Source organism: Melospiza georgiana, chromosome 16, assembly GCF_028018845.1.
Source record: "Melospiza georgiana isolate bMelGeo1 chromosome 16, bMelGeo1.pri, whole genome shotgun sequence".
Lineage (NCBI taxonomy): Eukaryota > Metazoa > Chordata > Aves > Passeriformes > Passerellidae > Melospiza > Melospiza georgiana.
This window is the reverse complement of record NC_080445.1, coordinates 6,832,272-6,849,955: the sequence shown is the minus strand read 5'-3', so window position 1 is coordinate 6,849,955 and position 17,684 is coordinate 6,832,272. Positions and strand designations below refer to the sequence as shown.

Sequence of the window (17,684 nt, the reverse complement as noted above, 5' to 3'; positions counted from 1 at the left end):
AGTGGCGATGTGAGAGTTTGCAGAAGTCACTGCGATAACCAACCCCATCCTCCCCGTCCCCAGCCCAGGGACGGCGTTTCACAGAACGGCTCGGGTTGGAGGGGCCCTGTGGCTGATCCGGGCCAGGGTCACCCGGGGCACAGGGCTGGGGATCGGGGGCTGGGAGAGCGCACGGGCGGGAGCGGTGCTGAGCGGGGGCTGAGCGGAGCCTCGGGCACTGCCGGCTGCTCTCGGTGTCCGAGCGCAGGGAACCCGGTACCCCCAGCTAGGGCAGCGTGCTCATGGCCCCGCTGCCCGGGGCACAGTGCTGCGGGTCAGTCGGTGCCGGTGCGGGTCAGTCGGTGCCGGTGCCGGTCCCGGCGGGGCGCGGCCCCTTTAAGGCCTTTAAGGTTCCCTGCGCCGCCCGCCGGAGCCGCCGCGCGCCGCTCGGGGAGCGGCGTCACGTGGGGCGCGGCGGCCTCGTGACCGGCCGCGAGCGCAGCACCGGGGCCGCCGCTCCGCGCGCGCCGCTGGGGAGGGGCCGCCGCCGTCCCCTCCCCCCGCCGCGGGCCCCTCACGCCGCCGCCGCCGCCCCCGAGCTCCGGCGCCCTCGGGCGGGGCGGGGCGGCCGGCGCGCGCCGGGCCCGGCGCCGCTTCCTGGTCGGCCCCGCGGGACGAGGCAGCGCCGGCCCAGCATGGACAGCAAACCGCTGCTGCAGGAGCGGCCCCCCGCCTACAGCCCCGCCGCGCCGGGCGCGCCGGGCTACGACTACGGGCACGGCAACTACGGCGCCATCCCCGCCCCGCAGCCCGGCTTCCAGCCGCCCCCGCCGTACTCCTACCCGGGCGCCGCGGCCGCCCCAGGTGGGTCACGGGCGGCGCCGACTCCGGGGGGCTGCGGGCGGGGGGTCCCCGGTGTGCGGAGCGGGCGCCCGAGCGCCCCGCTGCCCCCTGGCTGGGGCGGGGGGCGGCTGTGGAGAGCCCTCAGCTCCCGGGACCGGGCGGGGGTGCCCCGGGGCCGCGGGCTCGGGAGCCGGGCTGGGCCGGCCCGCGGGAGCGGGGAGCTGCGGGCCGCCCCGCGTGCGGCTCCCCCGGCACCGGCAGGCGCTGGGCTGCCGCGGCTCCCCCGCCCGGAGGGGGCGGGTGCGCTGGGATCCTGGTGTTCTAAAGCGCCGTCTCCCTTTGCCCTCCTTCCCTCGGGGCCCCTGAGGTGTTTGTGTTGTGCTCTCCCCAAAATCCCGGCTGGGATCGCGGGCATTCCTCACACGCGCGGCTTTTCTGCCTCGGTGTAAAGGCAGAGCCACAGCTGTGCTTGGCACTGAAACAGACCCCAAACTTGTTCTTTGCCTGCTCTCCGCTGTACTCTGGTTAATGTTTGGTTTTTCTGATACACTTCAGTAGTCTGGGAGAGACTTAGGCCTGTGAGTAGATGCAGTACTTTCATTAACAGTTAATACTAACATCTGCCTGAGAAAGAAGTAGCCTCTCAGGAAAGAGAAGTGCTTCAAAAGTAATAGAAGTTACACAGCAGACACAGACCCCAGTCTTTGAGCCGAGCCCTGAGGCTATAGATTGATTTTCCTGTTGATAACGTAAAGCTTGTTTTCCTGTAATAAGGTATTAGTGGTTATTTTCAGTTTGAACAGTGGGGTTGCCAGACTTCATACATCGATAACTTGATTGAAGAAAGTCTGAGAACTTGGGAAATGAGCTCAAAATGGATTATAACTGGGCAAATTGTGCCTTTGTTACACTGCGTGCATCTAACCATCCATTTCAAAAGCTTTTTAAAGATATAATTTAAAGTTTTTAATAAAGCATTTAAAGCCTTCTGTCTTCTATCTACAGCCATGAACATTACTGATTCTTTTGCTAACAACATGGACTTTCTGAAAATTGGGTTTTTTCCTATGCTCTCTTTCTACTTGCCTGCTATCACTCCTACCTTGCTTTCCAGATAGAAACTTAGTATATGGAATTAAAGCTTGAAACTAGAGGAACATTTATTCTGTTTCAAATCGTTTGTCTGCTGGAGTGGGACTTTCTTGATATATAACATCCAAAGGGAAAGCCATGGTCATTGTTTAAACAGTTTTTCCTGGGTGCTCAGCAGCACTGAAACAAAATCTTGAAGTTAATTATTAGCTCAGTGTCCTTTTGGGATGGTTAAATTGATACTTGGGTTTATGAAGTGGCTTTGTTATTAGATGTGCCAGGTGTTCCAGTTCTGATTTTTTCTAAAGTGCTTAATCAAGACTGCATTCCTGTTTATTGTTTTCCATGTTTTGTTGTCATACTTGTAAATTATCATTGTTCTGTGTGCCTTCTGTGTGGTGATTGAGGGTTTTTTCTTATTTTAGGGTATGCTGTTCCTCCACCGACATCACAGCCAAACTACTCGAGCACGTACACCATCATCCAACAGCCTGCCACCACCACCTCTGTGGTAGTCGTTGGTGGCTGTCCTGCCTGCAGGTAAAATGGCTCTTGAGGAATTAAAATCAGTCTTGGGTTTTGTTATTCAAGATAGAGGTATCCATATGGTTCCTTGGTTTTCAATAGCCTTTCTTTGTGTGTATTACAATTAACTGAAAAGGCACTGAGATCCAGGAGTGGAATGCTTTGGTTTGTGTGGTGTGAGCTTGTCCTGGTGGGCTGTGACATGGGCTATAAATAATGCAAGACACTTCAAACATGAGTTTGTTCTTTAAGATGGAGGAAGATCTGTAAGTGATACTTTTAACAAAATGGCACTTCAGTAACAGATGTAACAGGTCAGTTCTTGGGGGAAAGCGTGACAGGAAGTCCTTTCTGATGTGTTTATGCCTGGTGATGGTGAGTAGTATGATTTTATTGTGAAACTTTGTAATCTTTGATCATAGTCACTTCTGGTTTTCTGGCAGTACTGTGGAAGAACTTCTGCTGTTGTGGTGTGTGTTCCATTCCCAGTCCAAACTTCGCAAAACCAGGCAGAGTGATTGTCAGTATTGGCTGAAAACATTGGTGGCTTAAAGCTTTAAAAGGTCTCTAAAAGTCCTTTAACTGCAGAAGAGCAGAGAAATTGATAGACCAGACCAAAAATGTCAGTCTGCTGCAGTGGTGAAAACCAGAAAAAAGTGGTCAGCTGTTACATGGAGTTGCAGCAAGAGAACAACTTCCCCCTTGGAGATCACAGCCATAAAAAAGGAAGGAGGCACTCAGTTTGCTCACTAGTGCTCTAAGTCAGCTGTAGTCCCTTTCACTTCCCAGTTCTTCTCTTCCTGGGATATTGGCCATGGCTGAGGGCAGAGGGATTGCTGCTGGTGCAGCTCAGGCACAGCTGTGACTCAAATGCAGGCTCATCCCCTCTGGTAAAGTGTACAGGAGTTACCCTTGCAAGGAGGCACTTGATCCTCTGCAGGTCTGAGCCCTTCCTTGCCTTTCAGAAGGTGCAGGGAACCTGCCTGAGTAGCTGAAGGGATTCCAGTTTGGTGTGTGAGGAGTGTGACAGAGGAGGTCATATGGCAGAGGCTGTAACCCAAGTGGTAAAGTTGCTGTTTGTCTGAGAGTCAGTACCTGCCTTCAAAGGTGGATTCAAATAAGAAGCATCCTGTGGTGTTATGTAAAAACAGGTGCCTGTTGAAATGGCACTAGTTAAGGCTGAAAAACCTGTACCAGCTAGAGCTATTGATCTAGGAGGTGTGTGTTTTACACTGGGGGAAAGCAAGTGCTGAGCTGTTCAGAGGATGTGGTAGATCCTGCCACCTGAGTGATTGCATCAACATGCTGATGCTGTAGCTCAGCCAGGAGACCGGCAGATGTGCATGGCTTGGAGAGAGGCAGGCAGGGTATTTATACACACAGGTTTCCTGGCCCTGACCCTATGATAGCTCAAAGCATTTCACTGGGGAACTGCTCTTGGAAATAGCTTAAAATGGGTAGGCTCTTGTTACTATAATTTTTTCTTTTTCTGGAAGTCCATAGAATATGCTGAGTTGGGAGGGACCCATCAGGATCATCTAGTTCAACTGCTGGCCCTGCACAGGACACTCCAGGAATCCCACTGTGAGCCTGAGAGTTGTCCAAACACTTGCTGAACTCAGACAAGCTTGAGGCTCCTGGGATGGTCCAGGAAAGACTTTTTAAACAATCATTTGCACATATATTATATAACTTTGGCTGAATTTTTGAAAATGAGCAGTCTGTTGTTGTTTTTAACTGATCTCACTTGAGTAGCTTTCTTAAGTCATCAGCTGTGCTCAGCTGGAAGTACCCATTGTGGACTCTTTTCTAAAGCAAAAAACTCTCTACAAAATCCTAGTTTACTGTTGGATCCTTAGTTTCTGTTTTAGGCTTTGAAAAAAATAAATTGTGAGGAGGACTGTGAAATATTCTGGATCAGGGAATCCCAAGGATGAGTAACTGTATCTAGTCATGGTGTGTCAGTCTCCTTTGCCCTATTACAATGTTAGTTCCTAATTGTCCTGATTGAGAAAAATCTCAGTCCTCTTTGACTTCTCAAGACCTTAAACACAGTTCTAGTTTACTTTCATGTCCTGGAAACCTATTTTATGATGAATGCAATGTGCAGCTACACTCTGAATACTGCCCTGAACAGAAAAGATGTTGAAGGGGCATTGAGAAATAGTAAAAGCTATTAATGGTACATAAAAAACTTTGTTAACAAACTGCCAGGTTGTAGGGGGGTAGTATATAAGAAAACAAAGATAGTGTACAAAGCAATCTTACCCCTAAGGAGTTGCAGCTGGGCCAGTTATCAAAGATTAGGAGCAGGCCTGACTTTAACAGGACACAGCTGTAAGCAATGAGAAGCAGAGTGCTATAAAAGAGTGGGGTGGCTGGGTGAGAAGGGAACTGGAGTCAGTGGCTGCTGTGTGGAGAAGAAAGAGTCAGTGCTCTGAGGAGATGACCACAAGAAACACCAGAAGGTGTGGAACTTTTGTGATAGGGAGACAGCAGTATGGAATCCCTGCAATGAGATGACAGCACCAGGTCAGTTGTCCTGTTACTTTCCTGATTTGATGGTGCATGGATGTTAGAGATGTCCATGTGCTTTAGATCACCAAGAGGAGCCTTGTGTGTGGCTGTGGGATGATGTAATTCATGGAGGAACCTAAAGGCCATAGAAAGGATTTCTGCCATCAGGAATACAAAGCAGTCTGTTGCCCTATGGCATGTGTTTGTGGTGCTGATTGAAATCAAAACTATTTCCAGCTTAAAATATGTGGTCTTGAGGAGAAATATGCAGTACTGGTTTCTTATTTGAATTGGTGTCTGTTTTACTGCAGTCACGAGTGCTCTTGCAGTTAATAAGCTGGCTCCAGTACAGTCCATCTTTAGGCTTTTTTATGGTATTTAGTCATAAAAAGTACAAAGTTTCTCCAGCAGTAGCTCTCTGAAGTTGGTAATATGCCTGTGGTGACTGGTAATTGCATTCCTGCCCTTCTCCCTCTGAAGCACTGCTGCCATCTGAGGGATGACTCTCTGGGCTCTTGCTTAGAGCTGTTCCTCACGTTGAGCTCATTCATCACTGGTCAGTGTTGCTTTTTAGTTACAGACCCCAGGTTTAATGTGCTCCATCCTTCCCTGCACTCTCAGAATGGCTTTGGTGGTTGTATTCTGTTTTCTCAATGTGTGTTCTCCTCCCAGCCCTGATGTACAGGGAATTAAACTGAGTTGCTCAATCTTGTCAGCTTTATGGCTTCTAGTTGACATTTAAGGTTTGGCCAAGTCCTGCTTTTAAACTATTTTATGTTCCTGAGTATGTTGAGTCATTCCAGGCACTGCCTTTAGATATCCTGCTGTGGAATTATCCTTTTAGCTTGGAGAATGCAGCCTGGCTGCTTTACTTGTGGCCACTTTCATTTTCTTTTTCTCTGTCTTTTGTTGTTGGCAATAACTAACTGTTGAGGAATGTTTGCTTTCCTGTTATTTAACAGAAGAAAGCTCCTTTTAAAAACTGCAAAAACATTTGCTTGATCTGATGACTGCAAAAGCCAGTTCCCTCAAAACCTGGGGGAGAGCCTGTTGTGGGCCCTGTTGGGTTTTTATTATTGTTTTTTTGTTCAGCTGGGAGAAAGAGCAAGGGAAGGGACCTCACACTGCTGCAGCTTTCACTTGTGACAGCTACAGTGCATCTGCTGGACCAGCAGTGTAGTGGGTCTCAGATTATGCCAACACTGAAGCTTCTTCCTGAACTGGGAGATGAAACAAGTTTAATTAAAATTGTATTTATTCTGAGATGTCTTCCAGCATTCTCCCTGCCACAGGTGCTGTTTTGTTGTTGTGGTGGGGTTTTTTTTTTTAATTTATTGGGTTTTTTTTTTACTTGATAAAGCTGTAACTTCTCAGGTTTCAGTTGAAATTTTGTTTTTGTCAATTACACGCATCTCCTGAGGAAATAGACTCTAGAAAAATTGCACTTAGATGATCAAGTCCTTCCAAATGTCAGCCTTCTGGACTTCCCTTATTTCACCCACTAATGATGTGTTGGCTTTGATAAAAGGCTGTTCAGGATACAGACTTTCTATAGTTGTTTCTTTAAACTTCATGTAAATATTCTTTAGATTTAGAGTGTAGCTGCTATAGTCCATGCTTGTCCCTGGTCTGATGTTCCCATTCAAATCTAAACTTTGAAACTCAACCAGCCTCTGTGGCAGAAAATGGGATATGATTTGAGAGCTCCAGATGGTTGGTCAGTGATCTTTGTGCAGGATAGCTAGCAGTTTTCTTCAGTCCAGTTTCTTTTCATGTCTTGCAGAGCTTGTGGTACAATCAGCCTGTCTCTGATTACCTGGGGTGACCCTTTGAATGTATCTGTAAGGTCTAAAAAATGCTGATAAGCCCACATTTGAATACTGTGATGTAGTGATAAGTCTAAAATTGCATGTGTTTAATCAGACCACTGCTGTGTTCACAGATCTCATTATCAGCCCTCTCATCCTGAGCATTTGACTTAAGATCTTAATGTGAGAGTTACTTTGAAAAAAGGGGTTATCTGAAAAACAACTTGGTTTCAAGTACTTGTCAGTGGGCATAATTGACCTTACTGTATGGAGTTGGCAGCTGCAGTCATAGCTTAAATGCAAGATGCTGCTTGCAGTATAAATAAACCTTTCCACTTTATTTTTAGAGTGGGAGTGGTGCAGTTATAATCAGCTTTTATGTGGTTTATGCTGTAGAAGAAAATTTATGTTTGGTTATGTTGGTGAATCCACAGTTTGAATATGGAATCTCTAATTGCTCCTCATCTCGGGTGAGATATACAAGCAAAAAATATCCATAATCTCCCTTATAAAAAGTATTTTTTTTCTTTTTAAATTTAGTAACTGGCTAAGCAGTGGTTGGGTAAGTGTTCATCTAAAATTAGGTGCTGACATAAATCAGCAGAAGCCAAGAAGTGTTTGTGTGGCTAATGCTGTAATCACACTGTTAGACATGATAGGAGCTCAGAAACATCAGGTGTGGTGTGGGGTCAGGCAGGCACAGCTCTGCTGGGTGTCCCTGCAGCTGCCTTGCTCTGCTGCTGGCCTGGTGTTGAATATGAATGGCAATTTTTAAATTTTTAGTTGTAGTTTGCACTACCACTGAACACTTGTGAGTAACTCTGTTTAGGAGGAAGGGAGTTTAAAAGAAATTCTATTTAAAGTGTCAAGGACCTGTGCTGACCAGTGGACTTGGGCCCTGCAAGCTGATTTAGAGGAGGTTGATTGGAAGGGGTTGGGCTGTGCCCATCACTGCTGGGGCTGACCAGCAGTACCCCATTGATCCCTCTGTGTTTGATTGGTGTGTTTATTCTTTAAGGTCACATCAATAGACTGCTTATACTCTTAACTGAGCACACTGGCTTACTTGTCACAAATGGAGGTGTCAGGGCAGGAACTGAATATGGAATTATTAGGAGACAAGGAGAGGATTTCAAAACAGCAATGAAGCAGGAGTTGGGTGCCTGCAGGAGGGAACTGCTCAGTGTGTGTGAAAGGAAAAGAAGGCATTAGTGTAACAGCAGGGCAGGAAATACAACAGCTGTAATGTGCTGTGTGCAGTTTCCAAATAATGTTATTTGTGATGTCATTGAAATGCCTGGAAAAGGGGCTTTGCCTGTCTTGGGTAGATCTGCAGTGTGAAAACTGAATCTTGAATTACTCAGAAAGCTCAAGAGTGTGTCTGAGCCTCTCCATACATCCAGTGTGTTACTGGGTTAACCTGGGGAGAAGCAGAGGCCTCACCCCCTGAGCTTGTGCTGCTGGTTTCTGTTTGGTCTGAGGCTGGTCAGCATTTCCTGCACGTCCCAAGTGCAAATTGCCAAATTCAGCTGCTTCATCCAGACCTGATGGTTCTGGCTGGACACTGCAGTGTCCTTTTTGCTCCTGTTTCTGTTACTGGTGTGTTCCCAACAGTCCTGAATTTCTTTGCATTCCAGCTCCAATAGCAGTGTTCCAGGAGATGGCTCTTCCTGAGTCCAGTTCTCAGGGCAGGCACTTTGTTTTGCCACAACAATGCAAGATTACTTGAATATTGAAATGGATATCTCTGTGCCCAGAGAGATTAGAACAGTGAGAGAGGAGCTCTGCAGAAGTGTTCTGCTTCAAGATACACTCCTCAGGACTTCAGATGTGGCCCTTTTTGCCAGAGCTGAGCCACATTTTGTTCAGTGAGTTTCAGTAGTGCAGGTACTGCTGTTCTCTCTCCAAGGCTCCACGGCCCTTCAGGAGAGCCTCCTGTTCTCTCCCCATGGCTCATGTTATGCTGAGTTTGTGAAAATAGCCACAATGTCCAGCACAGGCTGCCCAGCTCTGAGCTGTGGGACACTTTGTGCTGAGACTCACATCTATGTGGTGATATGAACTTGGTCTGTGTTTTTTAGTTGCCTTAAAAGGATGTTATCTGAGGACATGAAATGATAGAGCTACTGCTGGGATCAATGGTAACCTGACAGTTCCTTTATTTTATACCACACACAGAGTTAACTTCTATCTCTGCAAACAGAAATAAAGTGCATTAAAGTGAGGGAAAGCTTAAGGGGAATATGAACTTGTGTAAGCGGCAGAATATCGAGAACTCTTGGAAAAGCCTCTGGCTGCTGATGGTGGCTGAGGGGAGGGGAAGGGTTCCCAGGGTTAATCAGGTTGCAGAGGTTCAGGCAGTTGCTGTAAGGAAATGGTCTCTTGAGCCTGTGCCTTCCTTCCTTCGCTCTATTTACACATCCCAGAGCTTGTCCCCGACTGCTCCCAGGGAACAGCAGCTTGTTGGCCTTGGCACCCTGCTCACAGCCTGCACTTCAGGGTCACTCAGCTCTGTTTGCCTTGACTTGCACTGTACCAGGAGGATACATCTTGTTCCAGTGTTTTGCTAAACTCCAGATTGTGACTATTTATGTAACTGCACAAATTTCTAAAGTCTGAATTCTCTGGTTTACTGTCTGTCTTCATTTTGGGGGATGCTCAGATACAGCACTTCAGAAAGGAGTCAGGGATTGAAATGGAGGTAAATTTCTGCTGTCATAGGACTGTGCTGAAACCAAATTTCTGTGTGGTCATGGAGCTGGGAGTCAGCTGGAGACATGTGACATCAATAATTAGTTCCTCTGCAGTTGTAAAGAGAGATCAGTTTTGAGAAGTAAAAACCAGGAACAAACTCCAAACCTTGTACTTTATCTTGCTCTATAAAATGGTGTGGTTTCTCGTGACTGCCAAAGCACTGAGTGGTGGTTTGAAGGCAAACTTGTTGAGTGTCCTTTGACTGAGTCTGTTTTCCCTTTTTGCAGGGTTGGCGTGTTGGAGGACACCTTCACCTGTCTTGGTGTTTTGTGTGCCATTGTATTCTTTCCAATTGGGATTCTGTTCTGCCTTGCACTGAGGCAGAGAAGATGCCCCAACTGTGGGGCAGCTTTTGGCTGAGGGGCTGAATGTGGACGTGCTTACTGAAGCTACAACTGTTAGCATACTCTTTCTAATGTAAATGTCATGTACAATCATTTTATTTGCTTCAGACCTGTTTTGTAAAGTGTGAAGGAATTTAGTCTCTTGCATGTAATTTAAACCTAATCTTTTATGAGCATGTGCATTGCAAAACATGAAAACCTGACTTGTTTTCCATGTTTAGTGGCACCTGTTGAAAACTAAATAAAACTGCTTTTCCTTTTGCAATCCTCAACTTGTGGCTGGATTATTAAATATGTTACTGACAGTTTGGTGTAGTCTGAAAGCAGAGTAGTAATCCTAGCTACAACAAAGGGTATTTGCCAGAATCCTTGTGCTGATGATAAATGATGTTTGAGAGTGTACATGTTTAGGCCATCAGGTATTTGAGGGAAGTGTTGTAAGTGCTGTGCATGTTACCTCTATGGCAACTGCTCCTCTCCCCCACTGCAGGCACAAGTATTAAAACACAATCAGAGTCCTGTTTTAATTAGTGAGGGTTGTGCTTCATGCAGGGGCTGGAGTTGGTTCACAGACAGCAGCAGGAAGAGCCTGGGACACTGCCAACCGTGAGCTGCCCTGAGTAAAGGCTTTTGCATCTTAGATTGTTGAATTCTGGTGCTGAATTATTGCAAGCTCAGACAGGCTGGGCTGAGTTGCCTGTGCTGTGCTGTAGAAGATGGGCTCAGGTGGGGGTACCCCTCTGGAAAGCTGCTGATTCAGAGGGGATGGGGGTGGTTATGCAGGGTGCTCTGGCAAACTGTCCTCGGCCTTGAACTTGAAAGGCAGGGTCAGAGCAGCCAGCACATGCTCATATACTATTTTTTGATATTAAGCAACTGAAAGGCATTTCACATGACTTGAATTCCCTGTTTATAGTAGTAGGAGTAGGCACCACCAAAGGAATGAGCCAGGGGATGCTGCAGGAAATGTGCATGTGTAAAATGGAATGGTTTAGAGTAAGGATTCTGCTCTGGCTGAAGTTTAAAAGCTCAGTTTCACTTAACTCAGCTGCTGCACTGTGCCAGCACTGAGGCCTTTGCTCAGCTCCTTAACTAAAAATTTTCAACTTTAAGCTGTTTTTTTTTTTTTTTTTGGGTAGGCTACAGTAACGGAGGAACTTCAAAGGCAGATTTTTATATTGGCATTTGAGAGGAAAACATGGCACTGCTTTATTATGACCTTTTATCAGACTAAGTTTGACAAGTTTTTAAAGACAAAATTATCACTGAATAATGTGTTGACAGTGTAACATTAGACTGCAGATGAGTTTCTGTTGACTTGAATTTTGTGTAATGAACATTAAGCAAAGCATTACAAGTTGTCTATTCTTAAGGGGATAAATATTTATTTATAACCTAAGGTATCTTTCTTACACAAAATAACACATAATCATTTATACAGGCAATTCTCTATTCTGGAATAAGGCAGTTATTACATTCTTCTGCTTGAAAAAAAAATCACTGTTATCTTCTGTAGGTGGCATATGCAGGTTTATATTCTAGAACTTACCATTGCAGCTTCCAAGTAATGAATGCCAAAGATTGTGAGCTATTACTTATTCTGATTCACTAGAGTATCCAAACTATCTCCAGTATTTTCACAATTCCTACTACAAAAAAGGCATACTGTAAAATCAAGCCCAAGTGCTCAAACACTAGCCCAAAGCAATTACCTCATTAGAAACTACAGGTTTAAAAAACATCAGAGCTCCATTCCAGTATGTGTCTATTGTACAGTAATTACATTTAAATAAATTTTTAGGACAAGTTGAGATAGTAATTGTCATTGCTGAGACTGGGTGTAGATGAGGAGGAAGCAGATGTGTCTGACCCCTGTGTTCATCGGATAATCGGCGCCGATCTGTCATTTGTTACTGTGGGTCTGAGTTTCACTGTTGCAAAGGGGTTTTCTCCACTGCAAAGAAATGCATCAAGTTACTTGAAGGCTTTCTGCAATCCAACCCCAAATTTATTCATCAGGTCCTTCACTGTCAAACAGTAAGTTATGGTTCTGAGACTCAGGGATTCTGTGCAACCCCTTAGTTTAACTTGAATTTTTAAAATGAGGTTACATATGAAGAATCACTTTTCAGTGAGCCAGAAATATGAGAAGTTAATGCCCAGTTACATCTGGACTTTTTAAATAGCTCCCAGTCTTCAAAGATTTTTGCTTTTAACCCTCAAAATTAGTTAAAGAAGGGTTTTAAGTCCTGCTCCCTGTCAAGCTACTGGAGAAACATGTTTTTCTGAGAAGGGCCTGTGTATTGTGCTGCACTTGATGCCACCCTTGAGGAAAGTGCAATTAATTTTTGCCATATTGTTCTAGCAGTGACTGGGAAAGGTCACAGAGAAATTAATGATAAACATTCTTATTTCCCCTTATAATCAATAAACTAAAATAAGCCAATGTAAAAACAGTACAAAATCAGTGTAAAACTATTTTACCTTAGAAAAGGTGGTTTTATAATGCCATTCATGTCAGGTTTCTGTAAAAAAAAAAAATATATATATATATTCACATGAATTTGTAGAAATATGCTACAGGTGATCTTGCTGTCCTGCTAAGGGAAACAGACCCTGTAATAATCTGTATGGCCAGTTGGATTTTAATTCTTAAAATTTCAGTGCTGAAGCAAAGCCTGCCAGGCTTTCCATTCCAGACATGCTGTGTTTCAGGACCTCATTCAGCAGGTTCTTAACTCATGCTTGGCTTGTGACTCCAATGAAATTGCTCAAGTGTATCAGCTGTAAATAGACTTAGACCTTAGAACTAGGCCTAATTAACCCTTAAAATTAAGAAAAATGAACATGCCTGAATTAAATCTTACTGAACACCAACCCTCCTCAAAGCTATATCAACTATAGTCTTGTTTTATAGTTGATACTGTTGTGCATATTACTGCCTTGTGTAGCACAGCAGGAACAGTTTAACTGTCAAGGACCATTCCTCATCTCTCCTTGAAATCCTGAGTATTTTTTTTCTGTGTATTCTGAAACAAAAATAAGATGCCTTGAATCATTTCCTGCTTCTGCATAGGAGGCCCAGTGAGCAGTTTTACATGTGACTGTTTTACATGTCTGTAAATCCTGTAGGAATGTCCAAGGCAGCCCAGGATAATGTTGGGCTCATTTCCAAAGCCTATGGAGATGTGGGGCTTGGGGACTTGCACGGAAGCAGGAAAGACAAGGAAGTTCTGCAAGAATGAAAATAAACAGTGACTTTGGAACAAAACACTTGCAAGTGCAGCAGCTCTCCTCTAGAGCTGTCCTAAGATGGGGTCACAGCAGCTGCTCTGAGTTGGGAGGTGCCTCAACAAAAGTGGTCATTGTTCTATACTCCAGAAGTTCTAGTTTATTTTAGTTTTTCTTTCCCTGTAGGAATTTAGATTATCAAAAAAAGATGTATTTGTTTTCCACTCCTAGGAGCTACTAGTTTCCATTCTGGCTTCCAAAGAGATTGTACAGCTCTAATTAAAGCTCTGCCAACTGGCTGATCTGCCATTCCTCTTGAGTTTCTGGTTCAACAGGAATGTTAGTCCACAAGCCTTAAATTTATTCCTAAACCCCCTGACCTAATGCCACAAACCAAAACAGCCTTAAGGTGTCTGTTCCTGAGAATGGAGTGCCCCCAGCAGAACAGTGCAGGGATCCTGAGACCATTTCACACATTCTGTAATTCTTTAAGCTCTTTAGTCAGTCACCTGCTCCCAGGCACAGAACTCTCCCTGCTGGACTGGCACCTCCCAAGGGCTTTGGACATAATCCCATTTGAAGGCCATGTGGATCCTGCAGGCTTCTACAGCAGCACAGGCTGAGGGAGCCACCAGAAATTCTGACATTACACCATTGCTAATGCCCATGGCTTCCTCATTCAAAAATGAAAACCACAAATTTGTCAAAATACAGATGCTGGTTTTCAGAATCATTTTAGAAGTTCCCAGATATTTGTTTTGAAAGTAACTGAACACTGAGATTTAGCTAATATTTCTTGATAGTCATTTTATGGAGCAGCAAAGCTTCATTCCTCACAGAAAACACTGTCCCAGAAACATCACTGCACAAACTACACACTTCCTACCCCACAATGTTCATTACTGAGAAATAAACCCACTTACTTGAATGTGGATTCAAATATATATGCTAATATTAAACTGTTCTGACTCCCCCAAAAAGTGCAAATCTTTTCTGTAGGAAAATTTATATTGGGAAAATAAAGGGTATCCCAAAACATGACTCATAGTGAAATGGAGTAAGATTTCCAACTGAGAGGAGCTTCACAAATCTCCAACAACAACTTTCATACTTTCTTTCACACTTTTTATATTTGTAGAGTGAGGTAACCTGTTCTTTTAAGAACTAGACACAAGTCTGTGATTTGATTACAAAAGTGATTGTAAAGGCCACTTCAATATCTACTCTAAGATTCACCAGATTACTTAGAAAGCAAAAACATCTGTCAGCAGGTCAACCCAAAATTTGTTTGGATCTTAGATTGAGAGACAAAAAATTTTAGTCAATAAATAATGCAATTTTTTAGCTACTGGCAGCCAATTGTATTATTCTTTGACTCCTGAAGTTTCCCATGGCACTGACTAATGGAACTTTGCATCTTACTTTGGTACAGTGTCTCATATTTTAGCAATGCTAACCTTATTTTATTTAATTTGGGTTTTTTTGCCTTCAAAATGTGATCTCTGCTTCAAGAGGCTTTTTGGAGAAAGTCTCAAAACATCACCCTTATATACACATCAGCAAAATACTTAAACAAGCAGCAAGAAAAAAGCTTGTAATTGCCTAATTTGATTAGTCTTCATTTTGAATCAGTTTGAATGCTGCTTAAACAGCAGAAATAATAGCATTGTTATACATTATCAGGTCATAAAAAAAATGTATTTTCACTTAGCTGCAGCTTTGCTGAAAACAGCCAGGAGTGAGTACAGCTCTCCCCTGGCAATGGCTGCAAACACAGAGTTTACACAGAGTTTATTCTGCTGTAAGTCCCCTGTGTCCCACAGCCCTAACATCACTGGAGGTGATGGATGTGTGCTGCTTTCTGTGAGAATTTCTTTTCATGTTGAACAAATTCCATGGCTGAGAAGTTTTGCTGTGCAGGGTAAATCTCCTGCTCCTGTCAGTGATATCCCTGATCAATTCTTCTCCCTTCCTGTTAGGATGGATGGACTGAAATGCCAAAACCCCTGATATTCTGCAGACAGATGTGTCAGAGGGCTGAGGTCCAGCACAGGTAGGTGAGGTGGGAGCTGCCAGGGCTCATTTCAGAGCAGGGTGAAATGTTTGTGCTCCTTTGGGTTCCCTGACTCACCGGGCCCGCCTGCTCCGCTCTGTCCGTCGGGGTTTTCACGGCAGCACCTTTGGCAGGCTCCATCCGTCTGTCTGTCTGTGCAGCCCCCAGGTAGTCTGGTGGTGGGAGGACAACCTCCCCCTTCTCCACAAGGTTCACAGAGCTGACACTTCGGATTGGTGCAGGGCTGCAAGAGAGAACCCAGCAAATTCTCAGGTGCCAGAATCCACCTCGCACTGCCTTGCAGCACCGGGAGAGCTCAGACGTGCACGAGCTGGAAGGGAATAATGGTGCAGTGTCCTGGAGCCAGGGGGAATCTGAGTTAGGGCTGTCCCAAAGCTACTCCTTGGCTCTGTGTCTAACCATTAAAACACATTCTTAGCATAATTAAGGCATTGTACTACAGGCTATTGGAGAGTATTTACTGTACATGTTACTGAACTTTAAAAACCGTGAGCACAAAAATAACATTTTAAATAAATGTTAGTGAAGATCTGGGCATTTCTGCAAGTGCCACCCAAAATGTTACCTTGGCACTGGGGCAAAGGCTTTTTCTTCTGCTGATTCATCCAGTGGTCTGGTGTATGATGATGGAAACCATCCTTTTCTGTAAAGGGAAAGGTGTTTTATATTATATAAATTTGGAAAGATCTTTCACACACAACAGTGGAGTCAGCAAACAGATTTGACTTTTGAAGACGCCACTTTCCAATTAGGCCAAATTAATGTGTAAAACCAAATAATGTGCAGAGATTCTTCCTTAGAGGGAAACCCCAAGTCCCTCATCAGTGACAGCCAGTAAAAAAGGTGGAAAACCATTTACTAATATCTGCTAACATAATCTGGTGAGACACACTTTTACTTCATGTTCAAGGTGGGTAATGATTATCTTACAGTCTGGTTGTGTCGTGCTCCCCATAGAGCCAGCCATCCTTTTCCTCAGCCACCAGCAGGGTGATGACATCCCCCTGGGCAAAGCTGAGCAATGTCTTGTTGCTTCCAGCAGTGTGAGGGAAGATTGTCTTCACTTTTTGCCTTTTCATTATATTCAGTCCCGTGGCAACAGAAGTTGAACGTGATAAACTGGCATCATCTGAATTTTCTGTCAAAAAAAGAAAAAAAAATGTTAGACACACAGAAATAAATGCAATTAGTAATCTGAGAGGAAAAAAAATAAAGGAAAACTCAAGTGAAAATGGAGACTTTGTACTTAGACCCTCTCACTGCCAATGTTTCTTATCACCATGAAGTTCTTAACTGCATATGCCTTTATATGCACACACCCAGCATAATAAAGTGGAACCAACAGGCAGAAAAAGTTCTGTGAGCTTTAACTGGCTATTTCTTTCCTCTTTTGCCATGAAAAATACTATACAATCACACCTGTAATAGACCTTTGAAAATTTTCCCTTCTGAAAAATGGAACCATGTATAAAATCCAACTGATGCTTTCAAATGTGCCTCAGCATTCAGCTTCAGCATTGAGAAGACTTGAAGATACTCAGCACTTTCTGGACACCAGATGTTTATCAGAAAAAATATAAAAGAGGCCTTAAAACTGTATGTTATTTGACTATTTTTAAGGAAGAAATGCTGGAATTTCTACTACACATTGAAGAGTTCTGTATTTCTTATCCTGTGGTCTAGGCCTAGTTGTTTTGCATATCACAGAAAGTATAAAAATTAATATATTAGACACTTGGGGAGATCTTATTAGGATTTTAAATTTCAAGCAAAGAACTACAAGACTGTGTGCATCTTGTTCCACGTGCATTTCTCCCTTACTGCTCCATGCCCTTAAAGTAAGGCAGAGTGAGACTGTCACTGTTTGTTTGTGCACTGAAACACTCAGATGTATCCTGTTCAAAATCATGGAGTGCCTTCTGCTGATAGCATTTCAAGCCATGAGAGCAATTAAGTTGGGTTAATCAGTGACACACAGAAAGTAATTAAAATAGAAATGACTTGTCCTGACCTGCATTTAACATATCTCTCTCTCCTGTTAGGTAAATGATATAAATCCTTTGTAAAGGCCATTTCCTACTCTTCTATACATCCTGAAATTCACATCATCGTGGTAGCAGAGCAGCCCTGAGGTAATTTTGAACACTGCAGGCTGTCATTCACACTTACCCAGTTTGCAGGACACTCACCTGCTGAGTGATTCAGTTTTTCAGAAGGAGCTTTGGGAGCTGTTGCAGGATTGTTGAACATATCCACGAGTGGGCTCGTGTACGCCCTGCCTGTGGGGGCTGGGGGCACTTTGGATGCATTTTCTTGAGGATAAAAATCATTTCCAATCTGGAGTCACAAAAACAATAGTATCACAATACTGAGGGAACAGCAATAACTTTTTTGCAAGATTAAATTCTAGAGAGCAATGCTTAAACATTCCTAAAGGATACACATTTAAACATGACATAAAGCCCACCTGTTCCTATGGAATTGCTGATTGAAGGTTTGTAAGTGTTTGATAAACAC

General features: G+C 44.2%; 2 protein-coding genes across 2 annotated transcripts in view; one reads left to right on the top strand and one right to left on the bottom strand.

Annotated features, from left to right (window-relative positions):
• Positions 1–625: 625 nt before the first annotated feature.
• On the top strand, positions 626–10,134 carry BRI3 (brain protein I3). Its single transcript, XM_058035771.1, has 3 exons — positions 626–843; positions 2,340–2,454; positions 9,746–10,134. The coding sequence occupies exons 1-3, from the start codon at positions 675–677 to the stop codon at positions 9,876–9,878; spliced, it is 417 nt and encodes a 138-aa protein (XP_057891754.1). The 5' UTR covers positions 626–674; the 3' UTR covers positions 9,879–10,134.
• A 1,091-nt stretch (positions 10,135–11,225) lies between these two features.
• The window catches only part of BAIAP2L1 (BAR/IMD domain containing adaptor protein 2 like 1), a 32,831-nt gene continuing 26,372 nt past the window's right edge, over positions 11,226–17,684 (bottom strand). The window contains exons 9-14 of the mRNA XM_058035599.1: positions 17,357–17,504; positions 16,098–16,305; positions 15,733–15,810; positions 15,225–15,390; positions 12,347–12,387; positions 11,226–11,816 (exon numbers count right to left, since the gene is read on the bottom strand). Of these exons, the coding sequence (XP_057891582.1) occupies positions 11,741–11,816; positions 12,347–12,387; positions 15,225–15,390; positions 15,733–15,810; positions 16,098–16,305; positions 17,357–17,504 (717 nt within the window). The 3' untranslated portion in view covers positions 11,226–11,740. The remainder of the gene's footprint in view (positions 11,817–12,346; positions 12,388–15,224; positions 15,391–15,732; positions 15,811–16,097; positions 16,306–17,356; positions 17,505–17,684) is intronic.